The sequence below is a fragment of the Rhinolophus sinicus genome, chromosome 1, assembly GCF_057876585.1.
Source record: "Rhinolophus sinicus isolate RSI-liver-muscle chromosome 1, RSI-T2T, whole genome shotgun sequence".
Classification (NCBI taxonomy): domain Eukaryota; kingdom Metazoa; phylum Chordata; class Mammalia; order Chiroptera; family Rhinolophidae; genus Rhinolophus; species Rhinolophus sinicus.
In genome coordinates, this window is record NC_142501.1 from 62,210,567 (window position 1) to 62,233,567 (window position 23,001).

At 33.9% G+C, this 23,001-nt stretch overlaps 1 protein-coding gene across 4 annotated transcripts in view; it reads left to right on the plus strand.

Moving 5' to 3' along the window:
* MON2 (MON2 regulator of endosome-to-Golgi trafficking) overlaps positions 1-23,001 on the plus strand; it is a 101,505-nt gene that overhangs the window by 1,100 nt on the left and 77,404 nt on the right. For 2 of the 4 annotated variants that reach the window (XM_019732421.3, XM_019732423.3), the window contains exons 2-5: positions 12,261-12,324; positions 19,827-19,954; positions 20,966-21,097; positions 22,464-22,593. In XM_019732421.3, coding sequence (XP_019587980.3) covers positions 12,261-12,324; positions 19,827-19,954; positions 20,966-21,097; positions 22,464-22,593 — 454 coding nt within the window. Of the gene's footprint in view, positions 1-12,260; positions 12,325-16,674; positions 16,756-19,826; positions 19,955-20,965; positions 21,098-22,463; positions 22,594-23,001 lie in introns of all 4 variants that reach the window. The other 2 variants (XM_074325464.2, XM_074325463.2) reach the window with 2 other exon arrangements.

Genomic DNA, 23,001 nt, shown 5'->3' on the forward strand with positions numbered 1-23,001 from the left:
CAATACGTATGTCCTAACCTCTTTGAGCTTCAGTTTTCTTTCAGATGTAAAATAGGGTTAAAGGGTGGATTTATTAGATTATAATGCGAATGTCGTCAGAGCAAAAAAGGGTATTATTAAAGAGATTCAAGTTAATAATATAAACAAATTAAACGCTCCAAATGTTTCCTGAATTGAAGTTTTTAACGTTTGGTCACTATTGGCTCTTTCTCTTAAGGTGCCATTTTATTTCTCTTAAACTTTTTTAAAACGCTGCTTAATTTCTTTTCTCATTTCTGAAATAAGATATTTCACTGATATTTTTGTAAAAGCAATTATTTCTATTTCTGTGTATTGTAGTTTGGTATATCTACAATTTCATTTACTAATTTCCCCAAAAGTTCACCAAGGAGTTTTGAAATATTTTCATACTTATTTAAATGTTTTGCCTTTATCATTATAGAGTCTGTAATTAGTTTGGATTTTAGGCTTCTGAGGAACCTTAACCAAGTGCTTTGGTCTCAGCAGTCTTCGACAAACACCGTCTATTATTTTTAATAAAGTAAGCAAGTATTACTCAATGATGCCAGCCAGATGTGCCACACTTGGAAAAGTGACTATTATGATATGTTTTATTTCAGATATTAAGTAGTTTGTTTTGATATTGCTTTTCATTATTTTCTTTATATCATCTTCTGCTGAAAGTTGTAACAAGTAATTTTAAAGAATTAGGCTGTTGTAATTGTAAGAGAAATGCTCTCATTTAGAAAATGTCAAATTCTATTTTGTAATTTTAACAATAATTTATAGGACTGACTGTTCTTATAATTAATCTAAAAACTATGATTCCTGGCTTGGGAATTTAGTTGCCATTTGTTATACCATTTCTATTGGAAAAACATTCAGAGTTCCAAAGAGGTAACTTACAAAGTTTCTAATCTACGAACTTTCAGTAAGCCTCATTAGCTTTTTTGCTTGAACATTGGATTGGCTAAATAGGTATTTAGTAACTGCACCTAGTCTTTGAGGTAATGGCAAAAGTAATTGTTGGTGTATGTCTGATACATAATTTCACATATAGTTCATACTCATAAGAATTTGTTGAATGTAAGAACTTTGACTCCTTAACCAATGACACTTCTAATATGCACAAGGTCCTAATTTAGGAATTGAAAAATGACTTTGACTATGTCACAAGTTTAAAACAAGAATGGAGTAATTAGCCTAATAGTGATATTTTAGGAGGGAGCCTTGACTTTCAAGAAATATTTTGGTTGAATTAAATTTTTCCTGGTAATTTAATAGCAATGCCAAATTTTGGCTTTTGTTCTTTAAGGAACTGATAAGTTTTTAGTTTTATTTATATTTTTGTGGGGATGCTTGGTAGACTCTAAAGCAAAGCCTTTCTAAGTATAAGAAGCTTTTCGTCTGTATACTGGTTTGCTAATTAACACTCCTAGTATTCTTCACACATTATTACCTGAAAATACTCATAACTTAATTCAATACAGTGATAATTACATATGTCCTTTGAAAGAGATGGCTCCTTCCCAATACTTTTTTTAAAAAGGTGGAATTAATTAAGACAATCTATATTTAGTCTTTGTTTTAAAAGTTTAGTAATTTATACATTTTTGGCCACAGTGCTTGGCTATATATAATTTATAAATTAATGATAAAATGGATTTTTTTTAAGATTTCAAATCCATTAGAAAAACAGAAGAAAAGAGTGTTGATAAAGGATAGTGCCTTATTTATTGGTATTTACTTATCTTTGGATTTCCTACAGTTTTCTCCATATTAATGGTTTCCATTTATAAACCTATCCTTTGCATATTAAATAGTTTTTAACGTGGCTATAATTTTATTCTGTCATCTTATAATAAGGGGAGTAGTTAAATAATAACAGCAATACATTTCTTTCTCTTTTTCCCCCGGTTTATTTTCCTTAGTCCTTAAATATAAATCTTCATGCTTCAACAGTATAACTTTTTTAGCACAAGTGTACTAGTTAATTTGTTCTGGACTATTTGTATAAAAAAATTTTTTTGTCTTAACCACTTTAAAGCTTTGTAAAATCACTTTTATGTAATTGATATTCAATGCCTTCAAAGGCAATAACCTCTGAAACTTTATGTATATGTATTTAATGAATAAAAACTTTTTGGTCATTTCCTATTTGTAGGCACCACTGTAGAAACAGATGAGGGGGATATAACTGAGCATGGAAGCGTGGTCAGAGTTTGTAATTCTTGAGATGAGTCTTTGTAAAATGAGTAGAAGGTAGCCAACAGAAGAAGGTGGTGATGGTGGGTCCTTCTAGGCAGAGGAAATAGCACGCGTTTGTATTCCATGTGAAACAAATTTCATGCTGAAGGTGATTGGAAGCCATTAAAACTTTAAGAGAGGGAGCATACGACTAAATTCATAATTAGTAACATTACCATAACAGTATTGGTGGGAAGAATTAGAGGGGACTGAGACTGAGGCAGAGAGGGCAGATTTTAAAACGTGTTGATTGCCTGCATTGAGGTCACAGTAGAGGTAGACAGGAAGTTGCTTACGCTGTGGTAGACCTGGGTGAAAGAGAGTATGGATTAAAAAGAGGTTTTTCAGCTAAAATTATCAGAGTATAGTGTCCTTTGGCATATGTAGAGAGAGAAATCTATGATGCCTCTCTGGTTTCTGGCTTGGGAAACTGAGGAGATCACTAAGAAAAGGAATATAGGAGGAGGAAATGTTTTTGGGAAAAATGAGTAATCATGAATATATTAAGTTGAAGATTTATGTGTGACATCCAGTGGAACCGACCAGTAGGTATTTGAAAATGATGGTTTGGTATTTAAGAGGGAGGTCTAGAATTTCAGACTTAGGATTACCAGTTTATACATGATAGTAGAAGCCATAGGAGTGGATAAGATGAGCCAGGAAGAGTGTATAGAGTGAGAGTATCAGGGCTGAAGAAGGAACTTTGGGAAACAACAGCACTGAGGGGAAAGGGGCCACTAGGTACACTAAGGAGGGATATGGGGGAGAAAGGGAATGCTTGCTAGAGTAAGGTCCCTGAGAAAGCTGGAGTTTCGAGGGTATAAGGGCATTGGTTGGCTTCCAATCTGAGAAGGGACACATTTTCTTCTGCCAGAGGAAGGGAAAAGAAAAAAATTGTGTTTGAATGTGACAAATTTGAATGAGGGGCATAGTGGAGAGAGGAGGTTGTGGACAGTTAGACCTCTGACCTCTGTTTCCTTGGTAAAAGAGGATACAAGGTTGTTGCTGTGACTAATTAGTGATGAAAGAAGTGGATGTGTGGGAAGTTTGAGAGGAGCAGTGGATCAGTTTGGAGAAATGGAGGAGAAATTGACTTGGAACACTTAAGAGTCTTGGCAGGAAAAGTGGTTGAGATGCTGATGGATTGTGAGATCTAGGTTGGATTCCCAAAGAAGGAAATCCAACAGAACTCTGATTGGAAGAAGATGGAAGGGTTAAGGGACTAGCGACACCAATTTAGTCAAAGAGCAATGGAGTTGGGGAGTGACACAGCTAGAAGGACGGGGATTGGGACAATAGCGGGGATATTGGATTTCAGATTGCTAAGTAGCGCAGCACTGGAGGAGGATGACGTCCAGGGAGTGGGTGGTAGAAGAGCAAGGGGAATGAAGGTCATTTGAGTTGAGGTGGTCAGAATTAGGGTTTGGGGTGGATTTTTTTTCTTTTTTAATGAAGTGGAATCAGTAAGGGTGTAAATAATTAAAAAGTGCAAGTAGCCTTCCTAGGCTATGTACTTTAAGTTCCTCTTGCCCATTCAGGCCTGATACAAGTTGGTGGGCAGGGATTTTTGCCTAAATTAGCAAAGGTCCTGTAGTAGAGTTCCTCAGTGTCCAGTGTTAGCTGGCTGGGGGGGGGGGGGGGGGGGTGCGGACCCTTGGTGAAGAGATGCCTTCTACTTACCATGACAGGATTCTCCCTTTAACCAGCAGTTTGGGGCCTGAGGCCCAAGTCAGTGGGCTCTTCTGGTGGGAAAATATCTCATATTCATCTCCTTTATGGCAGTGAAGAGTGAGGGCTAGATAATGTTTACATGCAACATTGGGAGCTGTTTTGGTTTAGTATTTTACAATGTGCTATAGTTTTCTTCCTGTTGACATTGGTCAGAGAAGTTTGCTCATGCTACAACCAATTATGTTCTTTCTCTCATAAATAGAATAAATTCATGTTTTATATACTGAAATAAATTAGTTTTCATATTTTATTCAAAAAGACTTGCCAACACTAGCCAAAACAATATGATAAACGTGGTGAGGAGTTAATCACTTTGGTCAAGACTTACTTTCCTACATCATACAATTTTACATACTTGTATACACAGGCAAGCAGCCTGTTTTTGACTCTGCCCTTTCTTTTTAAGCTTCTGTTGACTATTCCAGAAAAAGTACATTAGATTCTTAGAGTCTCATTAAATTTATTTTTTTCTGATAAATATTTTAGATGTTAACTTCAAGAGTAATATGAGCAGTAATTTTTCCACTAGGACTTATAGGAAAATTTTACCAGCTTATTGCAGTATTCTAGGAGCATTTTACAATGAGAGTTCTTTAAAAAGCTTTTGATTAGTCTGTAACATGTCTTATATATTTATGGAAGTTAGTACCATCACCACTGAAATTTATTGTTAAAGTATAAAACGTAAGTTTATTTTTTACTAAGTTTTTGACCATTACTTTCATGTAGAAAATGAATAAAGAGCAAAGATCAATAAACACATATTTTAGTCAAAAAGACTGTATTGATCATCTCCCTAGCACTGTGCTTTGGTAACAGAGAAGAAATAAGACATTGTTCCAGGCTTAAAGGAAAAGGAAGACATACTTCAAAAATGGAATTATTTTCTTTTTTTCTTTTATATAAGTATAGTTTCTTTTCAACCATATACAAAATACTGGATTTTGCTATTGCTATTATAATTTAATAAAAATTTATTAGTGTGAAGCATACCTGGAAGTACAGAAATGAATGCGAAACTGCCTTTAGCTTCATGAGGCTAACTCACGGTTAAGTAACACATTGTCTTTCCACTAGGCTAGGAATTTTGCATCCATTGACTCTATTGCAACATGCCATTTCAGTTTTACGTATGAGGAAAATACAGTTTGGTATAAGGTAGTAAGTAAAGCTAGACAGTGAAAGAACTGGGGTGTGAATCCTTGTGCATCCATCTCTCATGCTCTCCTTTCCATTACATCACATTGCACATGCCTTTAAAACCTACTTCACTTGTATTTATCATCGTTACTATATGTATGCCTTGTTTCACTATTTGGTACTATTTGTTCATCTTTCCATCTTGGAATGCTCCCATTTTGACTTTTGTAAAACACTGTTCTTTCCTATTTCTCCCCTCTCAGTATTCCTTCTCCTTTGCTTTACGTATAAGTGTATCTCTTCGTTCTCCGTGCTCATCCCTTACCACTGTCATCCACTCCCGTTGCTTCTGCCTTACCACAATGCTGATGACCCCTCAATCATCTTCACTAATTCTGCTCTTTACTGCATCTACCAGGATCTTTCACAGACTTCCAATAGGACTTCTTGTAATGGTTTTCCTTAAAACTTGTCCTTTCATCCTCTTTCATTCGCTCTGTTAATGATATTTATCACTGTTGCTTACCTTAATCATATTTGGCTACCTTCTCTCAGTTCTCCTTTATTCATTGTCAGCTTTTCCTCCCAGCTCTGTGATTTCTGACATACCTCTCCTTTTATCTCTTTTGTCAGCTCTTATTATAATTCCAGGTTTCAGTTGTATGCCTGGCCTTTCATATGCATTAAGGCCACAAAAGACAAACCATTCTGTATGTTATCACCAGATTAATGCACATAAACAGCTGAAGAACCCTCAGTGCTACTTTGCTTCTAGAACTCCTTGGCATAGCATTTGAGACCGTCTTGATCTTCCCAACCTTCTTTTCCAGCTTCATCACCATCAGCTTTTCCTTATATGCATTTATACTTCAGCTAAACTGCATTACCTGCTATTTATTTTCCAAATTTGCCATACTGCTTTTTTCTTCCATGCTACGGCTTCTGAGGTTCCTTTGGCTGGCCTGGAATCACCTACTGGCATCTTTTTAAAATTAAGACCTTACCCTTTGTTTAATCCCACTTTAAATAGTTGCTCATCCATTTGTTGCATGAATGAACCAACTTTACAGGTAATTTTCTAATTTCTTTCCTCATTCCCTCATTTATTTGTTTATGAAATAATTTTTGAATACCTACTATGTGCCGTGTACTACTACTAGCTAGCTTCTGGAGCAAAAACAGCTCCTGCCCCAGATTTTCAAGCTAGTTAGTATGTTTTCCTCTACTTTCTTCACTTTCATTTAAGCTAATTTATGTTATTTCCTTGTAACTCTTATATTCACCTGTTGTAATTATTTTAGTTTTGTTTTTTTTCTTTTCTAAATAGCTCCTTGTGGGTCAGTTTTGCATCTTGTTTATCCTGCTATCCGCATAGTGCAAAATATTTGTGTATCTGGGAGGTGCTAAGTAGGTATTTGTCAAAGATTAAATTTTTAAAAAAGGGATTCTGTGTATATATAGGCATGCTATGTATATATACATATATGGAGAGCGAGAGCGAGAGGGCTTTTTAATCTGGCTTTCAATTGTTCATTTAATATGTTATAAGAAATTTTGTTGTTTCCTAGAAGCGAGATCATTTTTTATTTTTGGTTTTTGTTTGTTTGTTTGTTTTCCTGGAGGTTTTGAATAGGATGCCATGTAGATACACATTTTTCAAAGCTTTGGGATTGTAGATTAATTGCATTTTACAGAAGAAAGTGTTATTGGTTTCAATGTAGTAATTGTTTTATGAGCATAATATTGCCCTCTAGAGAGTGTTCTAGATCTATTAAGTATTCCCAAGTGTAAACTTGACTTTAGGTCTTTTGATTTTACCTGCCATCTGAAATCATCAGTCTTCAGGCAGCTTCGTACTACCCTGGTGTCGCATGCGTACCTTTTGCTAAATTGCCATTAACTTCAATTTTACATTTCTTTAGCTCTTATTTCATGCTGTGTCCTGTGAATAATTAATTTGGTCGTTTGGTAAATTTGTTCTAATTTTGAGGCTCTACTCTCATAGATGTTGTGAAAAATATATGTTTTTAAAAACACAGAACATAGGAGCTTTGGTGAAGGGAAGCAGCATTTATTATTTTTTAAAATAAATTTGTACATAGTTGTAGTAGTAGACATTTGTTAATTCCCTGCCTAGCATCCATTTCCTCTTGCTTCCTTCAGTGGTAACCTGCTCTCTTCCTTCGTTTCCGTTCCTTTGGATTTAGATACATTCATCTCATTCCTTGCTCCAGTGTTTAATCCCTCACTACTCTCACCTTCATTTCTCCCCAAGTCACATAATGCCAGTGAGCACTCCTGGGAAAGGAAAGTTTCTTCTTCCTCTCTCAAGAACTACTGAAAGAGACCCTTTCTCTCTGTCCAGAGCATGTCATATAAAATTGTGAGGTATAGAATGGCTGCAACTCTTTTCATAGCCAAGATTGGAAGCAGCCTGAGGGTGAACCTACCCATGGAACAGGAGAGAACCAAGAGAACGGCAGAAATTGAAACTGCAGCCCTGATGTCGTAGTAAATCTCTTGATCAGATTTCCTCTGGATTTTTCATTTAGTGGGCAGCAAAGTCTCTCCCTCTATTTAGAACTTTCCATTTGTTTGTTTAGAAATATTTATTATGTGGCTACTGTATGCTGCACACTGATAGGCATTAGTAATATGGCGAGATGAATGAAATATGTTTCTTACCCTCGTGGGACTTCCAGGTAGAATGGAGAAACAGATTTGTAAGGAGGTAAATGGGATAAAATGTTACAGATACAAACCATAGAGAGCTTTTTGATAGTTGCCACAGAAAAAAGCGATGGAGGAAATGGTTTTTGTCACTGTTTATGGAACTATATATAAGAGCCTACAGCTATCTCATGTTGTTAGCAATGGTTTCATTTCAGCAAAGCTTTATTTTTCACATTAAATTAGTGTTAATGTGGGTTTGTATTTAATTTGTGAATTTGTTGGCTTTATAATTTAAGCGCTATAAAAATAGTTTATTTTTAATTTTATTTATACACACTTAAGTTTGTCAGTGATTGGGTAGGTACATGAGATTTTTTTCTTCTTAAAAGATATGCTTATACTACTCAGCTTTGAGAAGCACTGGTAGGGGTGGGTGCTGGGGAACCATTGAAGAGTTGAGACGATTGTAAGCAGAGAAATTGCTTAGTTTAGACGGATAATGAGAAGTTTGAAGCTGTAGAAGTGGGATTTGAGAAGAAAAAGACTACAAGATATGTTCACTACATAACTTTTGTGGCTTATTAGATTTGTGGGGTGAGGGAGAACCCCCAGAAGTCTGGCTGGTGACTGGATGAATACTAAAAATGGAGATTATGGGAAGGAGAAACAGTTTCTTTTGGGGCTCAGGTGAGAGTTGGGGTGTGTATGTGTGTGAGATGATAACATCTGATTTGAAAGTCTTGAATATAAGGTGTCTTTTAAACATCTAGGTTAAAAAGTCCTATAGGTTAGGAGACAGGTAAGGGAAAGGAATATAATTTAGGAGTCTTCAGCATTTAGAAAAGTAATTGAAACCATGGAATTAGGAGATTGCCCAGGAAGATTTTATTGAGATTGAGGCCAGGGATATTCTAGGTGGTCTTGGATTCTCTCCTGTGTTTGCTTCTCTGTGCCACTAGCCTCAATATTCAAAATTCCTGGTGGGTGTGTCTATTTGGGAAGCAAAGTATATTGAGAAAGAGAAAAAATAATCCTTGAAAGAGATAAATGTTAAAAGTAGCAAGTATTAAATACTACAGTGTATTTAAGACTTTCAGTTTTCTTTCCCAACTCACAGATTGCCCTCAGTAATAGAGATACCTATTAGACTACCGACTTTAACCTGTATCATTTCTATCCAAGTCCACAGATCTGGCACTACCCCCCCCCCCCCCCAGGGCCAATTCAGGAATAAATAACAATGTTTACGATTGTGTAGTTCCCCTGTGGATATACAAGATATCTGATCAGAGTAAGGGATACTTTTAAAGCAAGAAATTAAAGACCCTTCTTCACACAGACAATCCTTGTCAAACAGAAGGACGTGTTAGTTTAAATACTTTATACAGGGTGATCTTGAAGATGTAGGCTAGGCCTGAAGATGTGGTTCAGTGGACCCTAATATACAGGTGTTATCAATAAACATCGATAGTGAAACTTTCCAGCAACACAAGGTGCCTGTGAGGAGAACAAGACATGACAGTTTCAAAGTTTGACAGTCAAAACTTAGATTTAAAAAATGAGGAGTTATGTGATAGATCTAATTACATCTAAGGCAACGAGTAGTCCTTTGATGATTTCTTGAGTTTAGGAATGAAAATACCAGTTATATATCTTTTAAAACATTTACTACTTTGAAACATCTAAAAACATAGCAACATTCCTTTATCCCTTTCCTTATTGTGTGTATGTGTAAAAATATTTGTTAAATATATTTTATACTTATTTACAATGTCATTTATTTATACTTATTTACGATACATACATGAGTCCACTCTTATTTATCTTAGGAAATAAGCAAGTGTAGAAATAAACAAAATAGTGTCTGGCAAATTTGACATCCTTTACTGACATCTGGCATGCTACAGGACTGATTTTGGAAATTGTTAGGATTTGGAAAGTTCATACTGACTGGAATTCAGAAAGTCAGATCCAATTACGTTGGTATTTATGATGATTCAGTATGATCAGTCTCTGTCGACTGAAGCAGAATGAAATATTGAATTTGAGCATATGCAGGGTACATAGGACAATACTGAGGCGGGGGAGAGGTTTACTATTTGAAAATGTTGGTGGCAGAAATCTCAGTGACCACAGATTAATTTCAACTGGCCCAGTATTAAATTTATCCAAAAGAGTTTGAGATGGAGTGTGTGAGTAGAACAAAGTATACATAATAATTTCAGTGTTTTTCAATTTGTACAGTAGTAAATTTGCTGTGGTTTGTACATCTTCAAAGTATATCCAGAATCTGACCGCTGCTTATCTCAACCACTGTCACCTGGGGCCTATCTACCATCCTCTCTTGCTTATATTATTGCAATAGCGTCTTAATATTGCTGCATTTTGGAATCACCTGAACATTTTTAAAAATACTGATGCCTGGCTCCCATTGGCAGCCATTCTGATTTGATTGGAATGGGTTGCAACCTGGGCATCAGGATTTTCTTTAAGCTTCTGGTGTTTCTTATACGCACTGTCCCAAATAATCAGAAAATCCATAGTCTTTTTCTGAAGTAGACCCTTTATTTTATTCCTATTTATTTTAAATAGTCCCTTCGTTTTTACTATAGTTTTATGCTAGTAGCCATGTTCGTTTAATTTGGGACATTTGTATTTCTTAAAGTTAATTAAGTCCTAGTGTATCCATTAGGCTTCTTAGCTGTGAGCTATGAAAGCTTCCTCTGGCTGATTTAAGCAGAAATGACGTTTACTGATAGACCATTGAGTGGCTCGCAGAATTTATAGAAGGCTGGATGGAGCCAGCCTGAGGAAAAACACAGGAACAGAAGGAGGCTAACCAGACCCCCAGCACAGCTCATGCCTGTGAAACAGGACTGCTGTCTGCTGAGCAGTAACTGGGCACCCTGCTGCTGTCCCTGGTCGCTTTATGCCACCACTGGTTCTGCTGCTGTCACTGCCCTGGGAAACGACAAGGTACCTTCACTGTGCCTGTCGTCACAAAGAATTCTCTCTTGTCTTTGCTTTTCTGTGCCACTGGCCTCCATATTCAAAATCCCTGGTAGGTATGTATTTGTATAAGCATAGGCTTCCAGGGCATGTGGGAAAGCAAGCGTGTCTCTGGCATTTTCAGTTTTTAGTGGTGGAAGATTGGCTCTGTCTTGCATCGGAACTCATGAAGTTGGAAATTCTCCAAACACAAGCAAGGGCTTCACATGGTTGGACGCCAACAAAGTGACAGAGGTGTACTACGCATAGCATAGCTAACAGTGTGGTATTTATTTTATGTATTAATTCACTGGCCCTCAAACTAAGCACCCATAAGGACACTGGTGTTTTTCCACAACTATTGTTAAACATTTAGAGCCTGGTACCACTTGTCCCTTAGCAAACAATAAGAGATACCAAAATAAATGAGCAAGTAGCAAGCAAATTAATAGGGAAACTTGGACATATTACTTATAAGTATTTATGTATTATTTTTGGAGGTGTGGAGACCAGTATAAATATCAAATAGGTATATTTATCAATAGTTAAAATGTTCTGACTTTATATGTTGGAAGTTATTTATCAGTATTATATGGTAACATTGTCTGATAGAAATACAGTGTGGGCCACACATGTAATCCATAAATGTAATTTTAAATTGCATTTAAAAAATAAAAAGAAACAGACATTTAATTTGAATAATGTATATTATTTAACCTGGTATGTTCAAAATATTATCACTTCAGTATTTAGTCAATATAAATATTTAAAGGATAATTTACATTTTTTTCATGCTAAGTCTTCAAAATCTAGTGTGTATTTTAAACTTAGAGTACAGCTCAATTCAGACTGGTCACATATAAAGTGCTTAATAGCCACATGTACTCAGCAGCTACTATATTAAAATAGCATTTTTGTGGCACTGTATAAAATGCTGTGTGGCTTTCAAGTACTGCCAGCTAAACATACTTATGACGAAGTATTTTAGACACCTTATGAAAACTGAGTAGTGTTTAAATAGTGTAGCCTAAAAGTAGTAACAAGTGCTTGATTATCCGTTCTGTTCTAATCCAAAATAGTTTTACATGATTTTGCAGTGTTTTACAATTTTTTTATGGTGGGAAGGGAGGTGTGAAGTGGGGAAGAGAAACCTAATTTTTTTCATTAGACTTTGTTTTTGTTTATTGTTTTTTATTTTCTGAACATTTAGATTTATGAGGGATTGGGGTACTTCAGATGCACCTTAAGGCAGAGAAAGGCAACATGCTCTGCTGCAGAGCTTGCATGTGAATAATTAAACTAATAATATTACATTTGTTGTATATGTCCCGACTAGCCTTTAGGATCTGAGGTTTTGAAAATAAAAAAAGATAACAGTGACTGACTCTGCTTGAGATTTTATCTAACATATATGATTTCTTTACCCTAAATAATTCATGTTGATAGTAAGTTTTGTATTCTAATTATTTTTATTCTTGCAGGCGGCTGAATCAGGAATAATAAAAGTTAAAACAATAGCTGCACGAAACACCGAAATTTTGGCAGGTAATTTTTTGCATTAAAAATTCAACAATTAATGAAAATTTGACTAATAGTAGAAGTAGAATCTTTAAAGCAAAAAGCAACAACAAAAAAACTAACACAATTTTCTGTAGCGTAAAGTCCCTAACTTATGAACGAACTGGGTTTCCAGAGATGAATGCTGTAAAATTCTCTGAAATCAAAAAGCATAAAACTGCTTAACTCCTGAAAGGCAAGGATTTTTCTTACTCATCTTTGCATTCTCTTCCACCTTTTTTCAATCATCTAAGACACACTTTACTTTACCCATAAAAGGCATTCAGTTAATATTTGTTGTGCTGAATTGAATGGAAGAATGGTTCTTAGTCTACCTTCTAAGATCTGTTTTATCTTTAATTAATACCGAAAAGGTTTAATGTAGTTTTATAAATTTGGTGGTACTGTATGAGTTTTGAGTCCTGGAGCTAACACAATATGGTCATGAAGAAAGAATGGGAGCGGGATGGAGAAAAGAAAACAAGTGTTTTCTTATAGTCTCTTGATTGAACCTGGTTTCCAAGGGCAAATTTTCAAGAGTTTCTCTTTGGCACCATTTTGATAATCAGTATACTTCTTTTTTTTTCTTTGGTGCCTTTGTGTTCTTGCCTCAATATTGAACATGGAAAAGAAGGAAATTGGCATTTTTTGAGAATTTGTTACATGTCAGGCATTATGCCACTCTATTTTATATAAGACAACCTTATGGGGAACTAGTCTTATTTCATAGTAGAGCAAGTTGAGATGCAAAGAGATGAAGTTACTTGCCTAAGGTTACATGATAAGTGGTGGAACCAGATTCAAATCCAGGGCTGTTTAGAGCCCATGTTCTTCCTCCTGCAGTGTGCTGCCGTGGTATTGGGAGGCTTCCATACCAGCTGCTCCCTCCCCAGTGTTTATACCTAACCATTGTTTACTTCACGGATCCTTCAATCTGCATTTCCAGTTCCAATAGTGCTGTTGGTCTCAGCTAGTTATAGGACAAAAGCAGTCCTATTAAATTAATTTATGTAAAGTCCAAACACTGGTAAAGAATCTCTCTAACTCTCATAAAATCTCATATTTTTTAAAAAGGATACTAGTAAACCTTAATTGGTGGAATTTCAGAGTATTGTTTACAAAATAAAATGAAGACTTTGGGGAGCAGTTTAAGGGTGGGAAAGGAGAGTGGGTTTCACTTATGATTGCCGGCTTTGCTGAAAATTTGCCCTTATGGTTAAGCTCTCCTGAGTTACATCTGTTTCTCACAGCTTCTCTGATTTTGAATATTCTGTCAAAACACCAAATAGTTTTATAACATTATTCACTTCACTGAATAATGCTTTGTGTGCACGTTGAGAAGGGCTATAGCGAAAGTGACATTAGCGGTAAAGACGTAGGTATGTAGGACTGGATTGCGAGGGCGGGTATGTGGGTTTTGGGAGATGCACATTGGGTGAATTAGTTACTATAAGGAAATGAATGTTTAAAGATAAATTATGACCTGGATATTTTTAAGTTGGAGACATCATCAGCCAATCATATTAGAATATCATTACAGGTATTTACTTTTGCTACTATAATTGCCAACATCATGGTAAGTCCTTAATGATTCTCCAATGATAGGAATTTTCATTGAGTCTGGAGTTGATGGAAGATATTTTTAAAGACTGATTTCTTCAGAAGATCACTGTTCAGAGTTGTATAACAAGTAAAATGTCTAATTAGTTCATCTTAAGGATGAGTAAGAAAAATTTTGTCTCAGTCAGCAAGAATTTAATATACGGGTGAGCTGTTAATTTCATTTTCATTCAGTTAGCTTTATTCAGATCAAGGTAGAACAAGTCTTTATGCACAGTCTTTATCCATAGTATACAAAGCCATGTACTTGAGGAGCTATACTATGCATTTAAACTTTTTCCTGGTATTTTTGACTAAGTATTTATAGCTATTGATATCTCAAAATTTATAGATTTTAGACCACTGTCCTCTTGAAAATCAAAGGCTCTTAACAACAAACAGAGTTTAAATTTGTCAGTATGTAGTTTCTAAACTACCTAATTCAGAGTGCAATTCAGAGTACAGTTAATACTGAGGAAAAAATTTGGTTGGTTTTTTGTTTTAATTTTCTGAGAAGTGTTTACTTCTCTATAATGCTAGAGACTGTAGGTTACTGTTTTTGTGCTGTAATGGATATTAATACATCATACAATTGAGGAGTCTCATATGAGATGAGATATTGAATCCTTAAGTATCCGGCATATTCAGAAAAGATAAAGGGTTGCCATGAAAACCAGAACCCTTAATTAGGATCAGTCTGATCAATGATACTCAGCATAAATTTCTAGCCAACTTTAGTTTTCCTAGACTTATCTTCCAAGGGAAGTTTATTTACATTGCAAAATAAATCTTTGCTTTACATCTCTCCTTCTTTTAAGCATCCTCCTTTAATGTTTATTTTTCTTTGTTTTCACTGCTGTCATGAATGCTGACATAAGTGGGAATGCTATGCCAGGTAATGTCAGCATTGATTCAAATATACAGATCATTATCTCAAAATTTCCTTTTTCTTTAAAGATAAAACTCTGTGAATGAGAGATAGCAACATAAAGTTTTTCATTTGTAAGGCCAAATGCCTTAATTTTACATTTGACTACCATACATTACAAACTGTTTTTATTATCCAAGCTTACAACATACTTGAAATTAATTGACTGAGAAGGCTTGTGTCATATGAAAATTACATAAACAGAGATTCTGCTTTTTGAATAAATATTTGAAACAAGGAAATCAATAAAGTTGTGATATCTTTTAAAATTGTATATTTACCCCATACTCAAAACCATAATGATTACATCTACTTATGGCTGCTTTCAGCTACTGTCAGTATGCATATAGAATTTTACAGAAATATTCATTACGTATGATTTAGGTTCTTCTTGTATCACACATTTTCCTTCACTTTTTTCATTTCTACATGGAATTAGTACTAAAAGGTTTCTAATTTAAGTAATTTGAGTATATACTTTGGAATTTTTATCTGACATTAAAAGGTAAATTATCTGCTGATTTTAATTAGTATATTCTATTTTATCAAAACACATACTTGTGATATTTTATAAACATCTATAGAATATATCATACAACATATTCATAGTAAGGAAATAATAATGTAGGACTCACCAGGGGAGATACAAAGATGGTTAGTGTAATTCACCTACAATCTATATGAAAATACAAGAAATATACTTAAACAGTATGTGCCATTCATTCTGTTTAGCTTACCTGCTTTTTGAAATCCTTTGCCAGAAATTTTCTGTTCCTGACAACATACTCCCTGAGGTCAGGATCAATATCTTATTCTTTCTTATGTTACTAGTAGTTAGTACATTGCGTGTGAAGCAGTATACCCTCATTGAATGTAGGCTGCTACAGGAGTCACTCCACAAGTGCACGTAAGTCTCTTAGTGCTGCCTCTAGTATGCTTTTCTACCTCTCTTCAATTTTACGTGTCATGATTAGTTCCTGTCAGCCTGATAACACATGAGACAGACCCTAAACAGAGAATTTTAATATTATATGGTAAATGCCAACATGGAAGTATAGACAAGCTTGTTATGGGAACATAGGGAAGACACCCAACAGGCAAATTACTTCTCATTTTAATTGGCGTATCTTTTTAATGTTGAACATTTTTCTCTGAATATATTTATTTCTTTGATTTTTTGTGTCTTCCTTATCTAATTGTTTGAGCTGTTTATGTAGCAAAAACTTCCCATCGTATGTATATCATATTTTCTACAAGCCATTTACCATTTAATTTTTTTTATCTTGATGCTTTTTATTTTTACATAATCTAAATTTTCTGTTTTTTTGCACTCCACTTAGGAAGTGCTTATCCTTCCACATAATTGAAAGCCATTGTTTATTTTCTGATAGTTTTTCTATGGTTTAATTTTTTTCTTAATAACATATGGGATGATGTGAGGACCTAGATTTTATTTTCTTTTGTAAAATTATTAATCATTTGTTGAATAATCCTTCCTTTTCCTAAGCTTCTTTTAATATGAAACTGCTCATACTTTTATTTATCCTTCAGTTCTTGAATTATTTAAAACATTTTCAGATCTTTTGAACCATTTAAATTTTTGAAAATATTGTTAGGAGCATCAGTCTTTCCCATATGTAGATTTTAAGGGATTTGAGGATAACAATTGTATCTACATTGCATTTTATTTTTTTCACAAGAATTATAATTTGTTATTTAATGACCATTAAAATTTACCGTAATAAAACTTTTATTAACCCCTATTAATGTGATTCACAGTGGGGTATCCTAGTTTAATTCTTTTTTTCCAGGATAAAAACTGCAATTATGCAGTGAATCTGCTCAGAGCAAGGAAACCCCTAGGATATGGGGACCTGCTGGACCTCTTTCAGGTGTGTGAAAGTGCATCATTTGATCTCACAGTTAAAAATTTGGAAATAAAATCTATTTAACAAACACACGGTGTTTTCTATTAAAGGAAGTGTGCATATTAAGGGACTTTGTAGAAAATAAACTTTTACTTTTTTCACCCCAAAAGCTGTCTTTATATTTTAACGGAAATTGAAGTAGAAAATTTTGATTGAGTTGACCCTTTCCTCCTTTTTTCCTGGAATGGTAAAAAAAAAAAAAAAAAAGTGTTTTTATATTGTTATGTAGCCTTTTCAATGTAATCTCTACAGTCTAAATCCATAAGAAGGTTTTTGTATAACCTGAGCTTAAATAGCATATCATTAAAATTACTGTATATAAAAGGAGAGCAGTTATCTCTCAGACAGAAGAACAAGATACATTTCTGCTTCCTAGAACAATTATCACTTTTAAAAGAAGTAAAAAAATCAGTAATTTATTTTTCTTATGCTCTTTATCTTACTGCACTATGATCTGGATATGGCGGATATGTTTTTGTTTTTCACACTATGCTTCAAAAGACAGAATAGATTAATAGATTTAAAAACATTTTTTTATTGACCAGCTATTCTGGGTAACATAGAAACTTCCTTTTTGGCCATTATATTCTCATATAAAGTGCGAGGAAAAAAGTGAGAAGGAGATGTGAGATGTTTGATTCCTTCGAGTTACATTAAAATGAAGTTTTTAAAAATTATTTTGATTACTACCTTAAGTTTATCTCAGCTTGATAGACCTGGATAACTGTGACTGACATGTATATAACATTTCACTATAATTTACCTTATTTTATTCTTTCTAAGATGCATAGTTTTTTCACATTTTAGTAGTCCCCAAATTGGTATTCATCTGATAATTGATGGTATCTTAGAATCATTGTGGGCCAGATAGTGTTGTAGTTGTCTTTTTCAGTGTATGTGTGAACTTGTTCATATTTGTTCATATTATTATCACATCAGTAGAGTTACTTGCATTGTTGATTTCACATAAGTTTAAGTGCTATTTAAGTGCCACTTTAGTTATCGTGCAGAATCCATTAACATCTCAGGTCAAAACAGCACCAGCATCGAAACATGCATAATGGGTGTCATTGCTTTAGAAGAAGATCTCAGAGACAAAGGTGAAGTAGATCTCAAAGACAAAGGCATCTCCAGAGCTCTTGATGGCTTAGAGGATGAAACTGTGAGGAAAAATTTTAAGTAATTAGTGAGCATTGTATCATAGTTTATTTGGCACTGAGTCTTTCTGTGTGTCTTATGGGTGTGTCTTAAAAAGCATTGTCATCAGAGACTATGAAAGTACATTGTTTTTTCTTCAGTGAAGACAGGATCCCTTTCCTTCATTTATCTGAAGATTTCAGGCAGACTTTAAAGTGCAGATCATTGCTTCCTCTTAAATACTTGTATCTCTTTTTACTTCTGTTTGTATCAAGTGCTGTGTACTTAAAAAGTTATGGGAAGAAGAGTGAATCAGATTTGAAGACATACCAGGGGTGCCAAAAAAATGTATACATATTTAAAGTGATGTTATCTTAAAATGTGTATATGTTTTTTTGTATTTTCAAATTTTGTCTGTACCACCTACTTGTCACTTGGGCCAAATCATGCCCTATAAACTGTATATGATTATTGTGATTCTCAAATGAGAAATGCATATTAGCATCATAAAAATTTCAATAGCAACTTGTTACTATTGAAATCTTTTATTTACCTGAACATGTAATAATTAGAAACGTTTAGCAGAGTTAGGGGTAGCCGCACTCTGGCAGGATTGGTACGACAGGATATTTACTACTTCAGAATAGTATTTTTGGAGTTTTATTGTCATCTTTTAGTCATTCATATAGGTGTTTTAAAACATTGTTGTAGAAAATTTATGTCTCTGGGTTTAAATCAAAGCGTTTATGCACAAGAAAGCAAGGAAATAAGGCAAGGGAGCCCTTTGGGAACCCATTCTTTGCCATCTCTTAGCTATGCTAACTCACTAATTTATGCTGGTGTACTGAGGGACTTTGCAGGGCATGCCGGAGGAAATTGTAGTCTTTATTTCCCAAAGTAAAGGGAACTTGGGGAGCAGAAAGGTGGAGATTTAAATGATAAAATTAATGTTAACATTGGTTTTATACTTTTAATGGTGATTCTGGGTGCCTTCTCATAATTTCCTTTGAAAAACAAGTTAAAACTCAGATTTGTAGGTCTTTATTATGAGTTTTTAACCTCAAAAAATAGTTGATGGACGTATAGTACCTGTGAAAGCATATACCAAACACATAAGTTTAATGTGCTCTTCAGTCAGAATTCCACGTTTTTATTAAATTTCTCAAGGATGACAGACCGGTCTTATCCATTTTTGTGTAGGCGTTCAGGGTGTATTGATTTAATTTCATTTTGTCAGTTATATATAACTCAGTTTGTGCATTTTCTAACCTTTTACATTTTTTTGCCTCTTTAAAACTTCTGAAAGAATTGGTTTGGGAGAAGGAGTAAAATTAAGATTTGGAATTACAGTATGTGTATCCAATTAATTTAAAGTAATGCTTAAGTATTAAGAGGAGTAATGTTATTGTTTGTAATGAGTTTATTTCTTGAAGAAGAAATTATGGCTATGTAAATTCAGAGCATGTAATAAACTTATAAGGAGTTTCTGAACGTTCACAAGTGGGGTGGGGGTGATGTGTACACTATTTTAAATTACTTTTTCTGCTCTAGAATATGAATTCTTATTCACATTTTCCCTTCTGCACTATTGAAGAAATAGCATGCTTCTCTGAGGCAGGATGGAACTTCTGAGAAGTTGACGTTAAAGAGTTTATAGAAGAACCAAAGGATAGAGTGTCAGGAAAAAGGCAAGGCAAAGCAGTAGTTAAGCAGCAGTTTAGATAGAGTCTGTAGCATTTATTTGAAGTATTTTAACTCTTATGCTTGATTGTAAGTTGGAGTTTATTTTATATAAAGTAGCTTTTATTAAATTGTCATTACTGGTTCTGATGATATAAAAATGTGTTGCTATTTATTAATTAGATTTAATACTTTATTTTTATGTGTTCTAAATAAAGCATTGAAAGAAAACAGCTCGGAGGTTGTTCAGCCTTTTCTAATGGGTTGTGGAACCAAGGAACCGAAGATTACTCAGCTCTGTTTGGCTGCCATTCAGAGACTCATGTCACATGAAGTTGTGTCTGAGGTAATGTGAAGATTTTATCTGAACTGTGTACCTAAGAATCAAATCAGGAGTTTTCATAAGGGGAGAATGAAACGTACCTGATATTTAATGTAAAAGTTTTATGATTAGCAATGTTCTTGAAAGACATGGCTTAATTTTAAAAGATTAACATATTATCTCATTATTAAACACTTGTAAATAAGAATAAAGATGAAGTGCATTTTGTCAAGTCTTTTATAATTTAAGTAGTCACTGTTCAGTAATATAGATAATAATTTTGAGAACCCAGCAAATAGTTAATTCACTGAAGAGACTATAAGTCATAATATGTTTTTAAAAGGTAGGAGGGAAAAATCATGACTGTTTCCTAGATTATCTGAAGTGATAATTTGTTGTTCATTAACTTAAGTGTATTGTTCGTGTCTAATCTTACAATATTAAAACAAGGAAAAACATTTCATCACTATGAATCTGCATCCTTTTTTCAAATGTAATGGTGTTAACCTTAGCTTTGTACTCCATAAGTTACTTTAATAGAAGTGGTAAATTCCTTTGCCTTTAGTATAACATTCTAAACAATGTCAGATTTGAGTTTATAGATGTGTTGTTAATTTAAGTTGTATTTTGTTTTTTTATAACATATTGTAGATGGAATTATATATGAGAAACAGCAGATTCATGGTTTATGTATGTCCATATTCATCAGTGTCCAAATGAAAGATACCCGTATTATTGTAGACATGAGCTTTGATTTTGACTAGGTATTTCAGAACTGTATGCTGCTATTTGAAAGTATTCAAATGGTATATTACATTTTAAAGAAATGATTTTTTTGAGAAGAAAATTGATTGATTGTTAAGTCTCAAATTGGTTGAGAGACATGTGTTTGAAACTATATATCTAAAAACAAGAGTCTTACTGTGATCAAGAAATTTTCTCCAGGTAAGGTAATAATTGTATACAGTTTCTTATTTAGGGACTTAAACACCTATGTTTTATTTGTTGACAATAATTAAAATAATTATTTTACAGACTGCAGCTGGAAATATAATTAACATGCTTTGGCAGCTAATGGAAAATAGTCTTGAAGAACTTAAGCTACTTCAAACAGTTCTTGTTCTTTTAACAACCAATACAGTAGTTCATGACGAGGCACTCTCTAAGGTAGGAAACCTATTTGACAAAGTGTGTAAGTGCTTAGAATAAGCTGGCTGAAAGAGAAAAGCCTGGTACTGGTAGAACCTAAAGCAACTTCCCTGTAACTATTGTGATAGTAGTGGACCTTGTACGGTGCCTTATTTTTCCTAGATTAGAGTTGAAATCAGGTTAGCGTGATTAACCAAATCCTTCTGGGTATAGCTCACAGCCTTAGTTATGAGTAGGAAATGGAAAAAGACAAGTAGCAGAGGAGTAAGAATAGAGGAAGAGAGTGAGAGAGAAAAATGTGTTTTGAGATATCGGTGTTCTCCACAATTGCCTTGGGTATTCCCTCTGTAGCTCTCCATTATCCGCTTTTAAAAATAATTTTACATGTATATGACACCTAAGCCAGATGATTTAAACCTGTCCTTTACATAGCTAGAGAAGTGTCCTTTTGGCATTTATACTAGATAAGGCTGTATGTATGATATGTATTTCTCATTTCTTACTACTCCCACCCTCTTTGGAATATATAACAGCTGTTCAATTATTTATTTCATTTTTTAAAAAGTTTTTTAAAATTATGAAATATTTCTAAAAAACAGAAAGTACAGAGAGTAATATAAAGAACAGTCTTTAATTAATAGTTTATTGTTTAAGGACTTTTACTAATAATTCTAATATAATTTGCATGCCTTCATGGATGGATGGCTTATAAAGTAGAATATATATAAAGTGTGTGTGTGTGTAATAAAGTTGATTTTAAAAATGACTCCTTTTAAAAATTATATTTTAGGGGCAGCCGGTTAGCTCAGTTGGTTAGAGCACGATGCTTGTAACACCAGGGTTGTCGGTTCAATCCCCACATGGGCCACTGTGAGCTGCGCCCTCCACAACTAGATTGAAACAACTACTTGAGCTGATGGGTCCTGGAAAAACACACTTAAAATAAATAAAAGTTTAAAAAAAAAGAAAAAAAAATTATGTTTAAACAAATTATATTTTTACTTATTTATATACTTAGCAGGTTTATATAGTATTTCTCCAGATGATTTAGTGACATAACAAACTTTGAGTCCTTATTATTTGCAAAGCAAGACATTCTGGAATAATAAAAACACAGCATATTATTATATAAAAAGTACCTAATTGTAAAGGTGTATTTCACATTACCTTACCTAATCTATGTGGCTATATATTTACTGAGAGCTTGAATTATTTCAAAATACAAGGATATTTGTAGTTTTAGTGTATAAAAGGGTAGGACTTTTAGTATACGTTACTGAGACAGCCAAACTTAAATGATTGCATTGTGGGTTACATCAGATAAATTAAAAATAAAAGTCATGTTCTGCAATCTTATTTCACACTAAATGAAAATTTTTTTTAGGCAATTGTTCTTTGTTTTCGACTACATTTTACAAAAGATAATATTACAAATAATACAGCTGCTGCTACAGTGAGACAAGTTGTTACTGTTGTTTTTGAGAGGATGGTTGCTGAAGATGAACGACACAGAGGTAAAGTGATGAAAGTAGTTTCCTTTTGACAGTGGGTGGTTCTTTATATCCATGATTCCCCTTTTATTTTCAACCTCTTTCCTGTGAACTTAGGCTATCTAAAAATGAGAATACTTTGAAAAATATATTTAGCAACATTATTATATTGATGACAATTCAAAAAATAAATACCCCACATTTTTATCACCCCAAGAAGTTGACTCTTTAGTATCCATATTTATTTCTAATAGATGCATAATTTCATATTACAAATGATATTTTCACATTTTATACAAAATATTGCATTATATGTATTTTTGGCTGAACATTACATTTATACATTTTTTTCATGTTACTCTTTCATTTTTTTGTTTTTCGTTTTTGTAATTTTAATGGTTGCATTATATTTTGTTTCTATTCTATAAGCTA